This window comes from Erythrolamprus reginae, chromosome 5 (assembly GCF_031021105.1).
Source record: "Erythrolamprus reginae isolate rEryReg1 chromosome 5, rEryReg1.hap1, whole genome shotgun sequence".
Classification (NCBI taxonomy): domain Eukaryota; kingdom Metazoa; phylum Chordata; class Lepidosauria; order Squamata; family Dipsadidae; genus Erythrolamprus; species Erythrolamprus reginae.
In genome coordinates this window covers 70,803,257-70,814,894 of record NC_091954.1, presented here as the reverse complement: position 1 = coordinate 70,814,894, position 11,638 = coordinate 70,803,257, and the positions used below count along the sequence as shown (strand labels likewise).

The 11,638-nt window shown below is 39.3% G+C and overlaps 1 protein-coding gene across 1 annotated transcript in view; it reads left to right on the top strand.

Annotated features, from left to right (window-relative positions):
* Nucleotides 1–1,324: 1,324 nt before the first annotated feature.
* Nucleotides 1,325–11,638, top strand: part of PROC (protein C, inactivator of coagulation factors Va and VIIIa) — a 32,150-nt gene continuing 21,836 nt past the window's right edge. The window contains exons 1-7 of the mRNA XM_070754229.1: nucleotides 1,325–1,466; nucleotides 1,972–2,060; nucleotides 2,453–2,613; nucleotides 3,746–3,770; nucleotides 7,178–7,288; nucleotides 8,672–8,818; nucleotides 10,550–10,641. Of these exons, the coding sequence (XP_070610330.1) occupies nucleotides 1,991–2,060; nucleotides 2,453–2,613; nucleotides 3,746–3,770; nucleotides 7,178–7,288; nucleotides 8,672–8,818; nucleotides 10,550–10,641 (606 nt within the window). The 5' untranslated portion in view covers nucleotides 1,325–1,466; nucleotides 1,972–1,990. The remainder of the gene's footprint in view (nucleotides 1,467–1,971; nucleotides 2,061–2,452; nucleotides 2,614–3,745; nucleotides 3,771–7,177; nucleotides 7,289–8,671; nucleotides 8,819–10,549; nucleotides 10,642–11,638) is intronic.

Genomic DNA, 11,638 nt, shown 5'->3' with positions numbered 1-11,638 from the left:
CAGAACTTAACCAGTTTGTGCCCAAGCAGCAAATCAGTTCAGCCAGCCCACCAACCCAACCAGCCAGCCACAGATCAGTAGAAATGGACTTGAAGTCTTCAATGAAACACAGCAGCAGTAGGAAATTGTGGGAAAATATATTTACTTCTTTATACTACTACTACTACTACTATCTATACTATACATACAATAAACTAGTATCTTAGTTTATAGTTGCTACAACTATCTTAGTTCAATAACTCACAGGAACCAACTTATACCGCATTACAGCTTCTTCATATCACACTTCTCACGAACAGCAACAGAACACAGCAAACAGACAGAGAGAGCAAAGAGCTCTTGCCTAGTTAAATACTTTTCACATAATTACTAGGTTGCTGCATGCTCAACTGCCTCAGGATGACTCAGCATTCTTAACTGAGGCCTACTTTCTGCATTATGATATTACCTAGGGATTTTTAATTCCTGACATTGCCCATAGGATTAAATGGCTTTGGCATGACATAGAATCTATGACTTTGACATGGCATAGATGATAAATGTATTTTTAAATCACATTAAGTAGCATCTTTGAAGACATGGAACAGGTGTTTCATTCTAGCACCACAGGGAGGATGGACTAAATTGTAAAGGACAAGAAATTAGTGTGAATCAAGAAGCCTTAAAATTCTCAAAAATAAGAAAAGTAGTAATGCTAATTAAAATAAAAAGGAAGTGGAGGCAAGAGATAACACCTTCTAATTAACCTCTTGCAGAGAAAGATAGTGGAATTCTAGGAGTTGTAGTTTTGGGGGGGAAACTACCAAAGAAATCTGGTGTTAGATTAAGATGATTGCTTCCTGGCAGAATGTTATCTGATATAAACTCAGATAATCAGTGTAAGGAGCAAACAACTACAGCTCTCTGGTGCCCTCTTGTGGTTACCTTAACTTGAAATTGTTGGTAGGCAATCTTAAGAATTTTAAAGAATCCCAGGTAAAGAGATTAGTAAATTAGAAGGTGTTAGTAAAAAGACCTTTTATACGGCCCTGTTTCTTAGCATATCTATTGAAGAGGGCCAGCTTTAAAAAGCAATGACCCAAGTGAAATAGTATTATCTCCTACTATCACGTGTGGAAAATTTCATGAAGGATTTTGATTCCCTTATCAAATAATTAAACGCTTTTGTTAAAGCAAGAAACCTGAAGTATAGAATGCTGAAGTAGGGTTTAATATATAGAAAAAAACATTTTAATTAGCCATTGCTTACCTAGACAATAAAAAGAAAAGAAAATCAGAAAAAAGCACATGTTAAAAAGCAAAACGTTCCTGGTTTTCTTTGTAGAATCCCATAGGAGCTACTTTTGTTTAACTGAAAAAAAGGCTGTCAAAGTGTATCTGCTGAGTAAATATTTGAAGTTATGGATTAACTAGTGTCCTCTGCACTCAATGGTGGAAGAATAGACTACTGTGATTCATCCAGGGAGGTCAGTAAATCTTTTCGGTTGTTCATATATTTCAGTTAAAATCCTAAACAATATTTTTACCTAAATCAAATGCAAAGAGGCATAAGAAATGTGGAATGTCATCAGAGAAAGCTTAAGAGAGAACTAACAATATGTTTAGGTCTGTTATTTTGTGTATGCTTTGTTTTGGTTTTGGATTGGTTTGGGGTTCACTTCAACATGCAGTGACTAGATTTTGAAAAGGATTTTTTTTAAAAAAACACCTTAAACTAAATTACTGTCAAATAAACAAAATTGTCAATCAGTTAATTAGATAACGAGACAGAAGTGGTAGATCGGAAGACGTTACTTCCAAGGCCAATATATGGTGTAAAACCTAAGAGCAGGAGAATTTGGATGCCATATTGTAAGAATCAAGTATCAGCCTGTGCTTCTTTAAATATATAATCTTTAAAATATATAAAAGTATGCATTTCTCTAAAACAAATCACCATTTATTTTATTTTTTTGGTGGTGGTTCTCATAGTTGTGGATTCGGTTGTGCAATGGGTAGAATCATTTCTCTTCTGGTGTTTTCAGCTGCCTTCATATTGCTTAATGGATATGGAGCCTCAGGTACGTCATCCTTTTGAACATCAGGTTAAACATTATATTCTGCCAGACATAATACAATCCTTTTCCCAATAATTCCTAGTTGCGCACTGGAGATATGGGGTATATTTTACCCTCATCTTGATGTGAAAACAAGTCCATGCAGCACAATCTACCACATTTTGGGGGGGGGGAATGTATCGCAGCATGAGAGTTTACATTTCATTAACATAGTTTCAATTTTAGCACTAGAAGGAATAATTAAAATCACTATTGGCTTCCTTATTTTATTCCAAAACATATTTTTTTTATCTTTTTAAAAATTATTTCTCATATCCGGTAAAATAACATAACACAAATATGTTTCTGAAACAAGATAAAAATGCTATAAATGCTCCACATTCTCCATTCCCAAGTGTTTTACAGCAGCCAAGAAGCCAATCGGGTCTTGAAGATTAAAAAGCGGGCAAATTCTTTCTTGGAAGAATTAAAGGCAGGTTCCATGGAAAGAGAATGTTGCGAAGAACTGTGTGATTTTGAAGAAGCTAGTGAAATATTTGAAACCATGGAACAAACTGTAAGTTACTTCGAAAGATTGGGAAATAGAGTAAAGCTTCATTATCAGTTGAGAGAGCAGAATAAGATAACGAGCAGAAAGAAACATCCTAAGTTAGTAATCTAGCCCATGATATTCTGAGTCCAAAGCAGCTGGGTAACAATACTCTTTGGTGGGTTGGACTGTACACAAACAAGTTACCACTTGTTCATATTTGTCATCAAAGCAGACTTCTTATTTGTTCTGCTTCTCTTGGCCTTGGTTGATTATTGGTACAACTTGATCCAAATTGGATGACTTGCATGGGTTTTACATATCACCTCCAATTAACTTTAGTTTTTCTATTTGTAATTTATTTTATTTATTTATTTATTAATTTGACATCTATGCCGCCCAATCCTGAAGGACTTAGGGCGGCTTACAAGACAATAAAAAGAAGTCAAATATAAAACAAACTTATAAAACCATTAATTAAAACCTTAATAACACAATTACTAACTCAACATGCATACTAAACATTCATACAATTTGGCCATAGTTTTGTTGGTTCATGGCTCCCAGGCCTGTCGGCAAAGCCATGCCTTCGTGGTCTTACGGAAGGCCAATAGGGTGGGAGCAGTATGGACATCAGGAGGAAGTTGATTCCATAGAGCCGGGGCAGCAAGAGAGAAGGCCCTCCCTGCGGTCATTGATGGGCTCCTATGGGAATGGTCAGGAACGTAGTTCCGGTAGCAAAATTTGGAGTTCCACCTCAGAGCACCCAATTTGCACTGAAAGATGTTGAAACAAAATGCATAAGCCACGCCCACAGTGTGGTATTAAAAATTTTGGTAGCCCATCACTGCCTGCGGTCCAGCCAGCCTACATTGCTTGACTCATGAGACCTGGAGGAAGCTGACTCTGGGTGCTCTTACTTGGCAGTTGAGTTTGTGTCAAAATAATAACATCATTGCTTCATCAAATGTTGGAACCTTTGTTATATTTTCACTGTGCTGGACAGATGATAGAGGATATGATGGATAAATGACTGTGAATAATTGTTCATTCTATTATCAGATTAAGGAACAATCTGCAAAAAGTTGATGCTACAGAATATGGCTAGATATAGAAAAAAGATTTTTACAGTTTTAACTTGAATTTTATTTCATTTCAGCTAAGGTTCTGGGCAAAATATACCGGTTAGTAAAAATATATATTGAATATCGCTACTGATCATTTTTTATATCTTCTCTCCTCTTCATTATGTATCTACTGTGTTCTCACTAGTTGTGCTTCATTAATTTATATATTAATTAATATCAACAATCACAATCAATATCATGGCTTCAACTCAGTTATTATTATTGTTGTTATCATTATTGTTATTGTTATTTTGATTTCTATGTCACCCTTCTCGAGACCACTCAGGGCAGCGTACATTATAAATGCAACAATATATATAAAGAAATCTAAATTACTTTAAAAAGAATTATACAAAATTACTAAAAATGTTAGAAAACCCCATATACGGTCATACACATTCATCCAATTCAATCATTCATAATATTAGCCGGAGACAATCTCAACACTCACCGCCCCCATGCTCGCCAGCAGAGGTGGCTCTTCAAAGCTTTACGAAAGAGCAGAGGGGAGGGAGCATTATTTATCTCCGGAGGGAATTTGTTCCAGAGGGCCGGGGCTGCCAAAGAGAAGGCTCTTCCCCTAGGCCCCGCCAGCCAACATTGTCTGGCCGATGGGACCCGGAAAAGGCCAATTCTGTGGGACCTAACCGCCCCTTGGGTTCCATCAAAGCTGAATAGCAGTGGTCCTGGATTCCCCTAGTATCATGACAAATGATTTTTCTATCCTTGCAAATGGCAGACATTCCCCACACAGCCCTCAGTGCCAATCATAGTTGTTTCCTGATTGGGAAGTCTTGTTTACTATCATTCATGACCTAGGCCTTTGGAAACTTCATCTTTCTTACCAGTTGCATTCTTTCCTGGATTATGAGTCCCTGCAAATAGTTAATCAAGCCCTGGTCATCTCACACACTGAAACGCTTTCTATATAAGGCTACCTTTGAAGAGTATTTGGAAGGTACAACTGGCACAGAATGCAGCTGCCTGGACCGTTCTTGGGACACTTAGGGTGGTCCATGTAAAATCTCTGTTGTAGAAACTTCCCTAGTTGTCACTTTGCTTCCAGATTCAATTCAAGATGTTGGTTTAGGGCATGGGTCCAGGGTACCTGACAAACCATTTCACCCAATGGGATGCCCTTCTGCCAGCCTGTCCCATCTACTGCAAACCCTGTCAATCAAGGAATTCTGGCTGGTGGAGTCCAGGAGAAAAGAATATTGAGAAGGGCATAGCCAACACCGCAGCGACATGAAGTTCCCCGCACTTCACAGGGGAAACCCAAATCCTAGCCACTTGGAGACCTGGTGCTTACTAGTACCAGGTCAGAACTGCCCTGGAGGGGCAGAGATTAAGAGAGGCACCTCTCCGTAGACTGGGGAAGTGGCAAACCCTCGGGGAACTGACACCAGCCTCTCGGCCAGCAGCAAAGGAAAGCAACAGCATCTTAATGTAGTGGCCACAAGTGGTTTGATTGATCAAGGAGATTGAAAGTCACCTGGGAAACAAAATTGAAGCTTATGTGCTGGAGAAAGAAGAAGATAAACAGAAGCTGATGAGTGTTTTGCCGATATAATGATGGAAAAGAATAACTTTAAGTTTTAAAGGGGAACAAAAGGATTCCAAAATGGAGAAGGTGAATATCTAGCAAGTAGAAAGATCATAGAAAAAATAAATTAAAAGAATTGGAACTAAAGCCCAATTTGGAGCGTTGTCATAACAGACTTGGTGGAGATTAAAGTGACTGGGAAAAGAAAATCTGAAGATATTTTGTAAAGGCTAAGTGGATTTAAAACATAAAGGAATTTTTTTTTAAAGGAAAAAACAGATTCGGGATATTAGAAATGGAGACCGTCATCTGCTGGCGAGAAGAAATATAACAAAACTATGGGAACATTTATCTGTGTATGTTGACAGTTGCTGACTTTGAATAGAAGAATTATCTCAAGAATTTGGATAATTTGTTATTGTTTTAAAAAGCACATTTTGGACTTGCTTGGAATGAACCTTATTTAAAAAGAAAATATTGTAAAAGGCTATGGAAATAGTCTTATACTAACAGCTGGAGACTGACTTCAAGTTTTTGGATTTGTGAACTGTGATCTTGATGATAGGAAGGCAAGTGATTCTGAAGAACTGGTTGGACTTTTGAAAAAATTGGGTGAAGATTTAAAAAGATACAGTTTGGAACTTGGAGTTTGAAAAGAAATGGGAAAAAGTGTTGGTTATGACCTATAAAGCCCTACATGGCATCAGACCAGAATACCTTCGGGACCGCCTTCTGCCGCATGAATCCCAGTGACTGATTAGGTCCCACAGGGTTGGCCTTCTCTGGGTCCCTTCGACAAAACAATGCTGTCTGGCAGGACCCAGGGGAAGAGCCTTCTCTGTGGTGGCCCCGACCCTCTGGGAATCAACTCCCCTCGCAGATCAGGATTGTCCCCACCCTCCTTGCCTTTCGCAAAGCTACCTTTGTTGCCAGGCATGGGGAAATTGATTCCCCTTGGCTGGTCCTTTTTATATATGGTTTGTTTGGGTTGTATTAGTATTTTTAATCAAGGGTTTTTAACTGTTTTGCTTTTTTTAATCATTGGATTTGTATTCCTGTTGTGATCCCCCCCCTTCGGAGAGGGGTGGCATACAAATCTAATAAATAAATAAAAGAGCTAGGTGATAACAAACAACTTAAAATTACGACCATAGGAAATGGAAAGAATGAAGAACAAGAGACAACAAAGGAGAGAAGAAATTAGAAGAGGAGAAAAAAATTGAGGGGCACATTGAAATTTTTGATGACAAAAAGGGAAATGAAAATGAAGGACAGACTGATGATTATATTGGGATTTATAATGATTATACCGGGATTTACAGTGACCAAAAAAAATGAATTTCTGCTCGCTTGCTGAACTAGTAGTAATGGCTGATTGGACACTCCCCCGAACTATCTCTCTGCGGTGCCTATGATGCCACCAGCGATGGACTACGAGCCAGAACACTAAATTGCGCTCACTGCCACAGCTCGTAAGGACTTGTGGGGCCAGCGAGATTTTGCTTCTCCACATGTGGTGGTAGCAAAATCATGCACGGAGCCGCCGGTGCACCCGTGTTTCAGCGAGGTTTTTTTGCTTCCGTGCATGCCGAAACATGGGTGCACCTGCAGCTCCATGTGCGATTTTGCTATTTCCACAGTTGGAGAAGCAAAATCGAGCTGGTCCCACAAGCATTTACAAGCCGCGGTGGTGAGCACAATTTAGCATTCCGGCTCGTAGCTCACCGCTGGGCGCCACCATCTTGGTTTTTGCTTTTGCACATGCCCAGAAGCTGGGTTTTTAGCACTGCACATGCACCAAATTGGCAGCAAGGTGAGTCAGAACCCACCCCTGGCGTAAATATGAATATAAACACAACAAATGTTAAGTACTGGGAAGATCTGTATGATCTGGGTTTTCTGATGCTTTTTTTTTTAGATGGAGATATGTGTATTTCCAACCCATGTTTCAATGGAGTTTGTCAAGATGGCATTGGGAAATTTGACTGCATATGTAACGAAGGCTGGGAGGGACGATTGTGCCAAAATGGTAATGCTATTTTTGATACTCAGATTTATTATCACTGATATTATGCCATGGGTCTCTTATCTCAAACAACTCTGATCAATTATTTGCAACTATATAATGTGTATATGTGACGGCATTTGCTACCAATTTTCATTCTGCAAGATTAATTTATAATTGCTAATATATGGGATAGTGATACAAGTAGCTCTTAACTTACAACCGTTCTTTTAACAATGGTTCAAAGTTATGATTATTTGAAAAAAGGACTTGTACTCATAGTTACAATGGTCACATTTACCACCAGTTGCAGTCTCTAGGTCACAAGATTGTGATTAACAAGACACTTGGTTTTGCTAATTTCATTTTGGTGCATAGCAATAGGAATAGCACTTAGATTATGTTCTGTCTGGGTCACTCCGGAAGCTATGACCAACCCAAAAAGATAAGCCAGACACACTGGTTGAATCCAAACACAGTTTTATAATGGTAAAGAGAAAAGAAGCCAACAGAAAATGTCCTTACAGATCAGGAAAACACTGGAACTGCAAATAGATACACAAAGGCAATTGTTCATACATAAACACAGGATCCTCAATGCCAAAAGAGGCTGTTGCTAACATACACCAACCTCCCACGGGTCTTTGAGACTGCTGGGCCACGAGCCAGGAACAAAAACGCTGAGAGAAAATGCAGATCACAGCAACTCCACTTTGATAACACTCCACGCTGCCGAAAGAGTTTGCCTGCCTTATAAACCCTTCCCTGCTAATGAGGACCACACCCAAACCCCTGGTGTTCCTCATTCAACCCTGATAATATCTCTTCAATTGATTCCTCCTTTGATCTATGTGTCTCTGTCGCATACTAACGATAGCTTGTGTGTCATCATCCAATGACTCCAGAGACGCCAGAGAATCCAAGCTACTGGCTTGCGAGAGCCCTTCCCCAGGGCTCCCAGGCCTTTCTTCCTCATCACTTGCCAGACTGTTATCTCCCCTGTCTGGCTGCCAAGAACTCTCCTCTTTGCTCTCAGCCTCCCCTGGGCATGGAGCCAGCAGAGACGCAGCTGGTCTTTGATCTGGCTCAGGCTGAACCACAGCAGATTATATACTGCTTCACCATGCTTTACAGCCATCTCTAAGGGGTTTAAAAAGCATATTGCCCCTAAGAATCTGGTCATTGTTTTACTGACCATGGAAATATAGAAAGCTGAATCAACCTTTGATCAGACAGGATCAAACTCCTGGTATGTGGGCAGAGTTTGCCTGCAATACTGCATTTTAACTTCTGTGTCTCTGCATAGCTTTCTAGGGAAAGGATTAATGATATTAACTGATCCATGATAATTGATTTCCCTTCATAAGAACATTTCATCCCACTGTGTTGTTGTTTTTTGCTGCCCAGAGGTCAGCTACACTAACTGCTCCATTGCCAATGGTGGCTGTGAACATTTCTGCCATGAGAGTGAAAAGAATAATGACCAATACCGTTACTGCCGCTGTGCTTTGGACTACCACCTGACGGATAATCATACTTCTTGTGAACCTTCAGGTAAAGAGATGATCAGGCAAACATACATTTGCTTGTGTAAACACTATTTAAAGTGTTAGATTTTGCAGAATTTACCATTCTTTTATTGCTTAGAACAGTGTTTCCTAACCTTGGCCACTTGAAGATATTTGGACTTCCAGAATTCCCCAGCCAGAGGCCCGGGGGTGGGGTTTCGAGGACTTCGGTGTTTTTGCGATGTTGCGATTTCACTGATGCTCCCTTCGCTGGGAAACCCCACCTCCGGACTTCTGTTGCCAGCGAAGCGCTCGTTTTTGTGATGCTGGGATTCCCCTGCTGGGATTCCCCTGCAGCATCACTAAAACACAGAAGTCCAGAGGTGGGGTTTCCTATGGAGGGGAATCTCAGGGGAATCCCAGCAGCGCAAAAACAGGTGCTTCGGCTGGCAAAAGGGGTGAATTTTGGACTTGCACGCATTAATTGCTTTTCCATTGATTCCTATGGGAAACATTGTTCCGTCTTACAAACTTTTCACCTTAAGAACCTTGTCCCAGAACCAATTAAATTTGTAAGACAAGGTATCACTGTATTGTTATAAGCTTCTTGGAATCTGAGAAATGAATAATGGTTTGCCACATATTACTATCTCAAAACATCCTCCATATAACTCCATCCCTGCATTTCAGCAGTTCCTCTCTAATGGGAGGAGGAGGAGAATTAGAAAATCTGTACCTTAGCAAACGTAGAGATAAAAGAGTTCTGAAGTGAAAAGCACCCAGTTTTCCAGACTAAAAGACTTTGTGAAAATCTTATTTTGTATTGCTAAGAGCTTAATAACAAGTAAATTATCCAGATATTTAGCCTGATCTGTTCTTTATAGTAATAGTAAAATAAAAAAATCTGCCATTTCATTTTTAGCATGATGTCCTTTTATTATTCTCTTTAAATATTTATATACACTGCTCAAAAAAATAAAGGGAACACTCAAAGAACACATCCTAGATCTGAATGAATGAAATATTCTTATTGAATACTATGTTCTGTACAAAGTTATATATGCACAACAGCATGTGAAATTGATTGTCAATCAGTGTTGCTTCCTAGGTGGACAGTTTGATTTCATAGAAGTTTGATTTACTTGGACTTATATTGTGTTGTTTAAGTGTTCCCTTTATTTTTTTGAGCAGTGTATATATTGGTCACTGAATGTCATTGGTACTACAAGAAATAGAAAAAGGTTGTGCATATTTGTTTTTACATGTATTCCACAAAAGTGCTATAAAAGTTCTTAGATAGACTTGAATTACTGAACATTTACAGCACAAATAAATAAAGCACAATCTCACAATCTTATAAATATAAAAATAATTAATTTTTGTTATAAAAGCCAAAATAATTGGGGGAACATTTCCCACTATTTAAGTAAATTGGCAGGGCACCTTATAATAATAATTTAATAATAATAATTTATTAGATTTGTATGCCGCCTCTCTCCGCAGACTTGGGGCAGCTCACAACAATAATAAACAGTATACAATAAACAAATCTAATATTTAAAAGAAGAAGAAATATCTAAAAGCCCATAATATAAAACCATACAATACAAGCATACCATACATAAAACTATATAAGCCTGGGGGAATTACAGAATCTTTAGAAAGAGGCAAAATACAAACCAGCTGTAAAATTTTGGTTGAATATTGGGATAATTATTAAGGCATCATAATAATATTTCAAACTTCCTTTTCCTTCCTTTTTTTTTTTTTTTTGCAGTGCAGTATTCCTGTGGGAGAGTGGAACCTAAATTAAAAGTTGCAAAAATAATTGGGGGCGATCCTGGAAAAAGAGGACACAGCCCTTGGCAAGTATGTAGTGATGAAATCTTCATAGCTTTTATCTTTCTGTGAAATGGGCACCTGTTTTATATCCCATGTGTTGGCGTGTAAGTCCTTTTTATTTCATTGTTTACAACATCAGATACTGTTCGTTATATTTTCTTGACATGTGCTGTTATGCCAAAGCAAAAGGATTTGAATATACCAGACTGGACAACTTTTAGGTATCTAGGGTACATATTTAAAAATGGAAAGATGACTTAAGGGCTACAAAGAAGAAGAGGATCTCATTGAATTAGTGAAGTAGACTTTGGGGTTGTTAAAAATTGTGATATACAATAGAGTTTTCCACTTCAAAATGCTGCAACCTTCCAGCAACCATACAGGTCAGTGATGGTGAACCTTTTTTTCCTCGGGTGCTGAAAGAGTTTGGATGCATGTTATCAGACATGCACGAGGGCCCACACCCATAATTCAATGCCTGGGGAGGGCAAAAACAGCTTCTCTCACCCCCCCCCCTCCCAGAAGCTCTCTGGAGGCTGGAAACGGTCTGTTTCCCAACTTCTGGTGGGCCCAGGATGCTCATGTTTCACCCTCCCCAGGCTCTAAAGGCTTCCCTGGAGCCAGGGGAGGGTAAAAATGTCCTCCCCTCCATCCCTCCCAGAGGCTCTCTGGAAGCCAAAAATGCCCTCCCAGAGCCTCTGTGTGAGCCAAAAATCAGCTGCCCAGCACACACATGCAGATTGGAGCTAAGCTAGGGCAACAGCTCGCGTGCCAACAGATTTGGCTCCATGTGCCACCTCTGGTACCCATGCCATATGTTCGCCATCACTGATATAGGTAGTCCTCAACATACAACAGTTCATTTAGTGACAGTTGAAAGTTACAATCTTTTTAGTGCTGTATGCATAGCTAGTTGGGTTTTACAACATATAACTTAAGCCAGCAATGTATGGTTAAAGGAATTAGCCCTCTACTGTTTTAAGAGCTGGTGTTGCAGTCAGCTATAAGAGGGAACCAGCAGCTT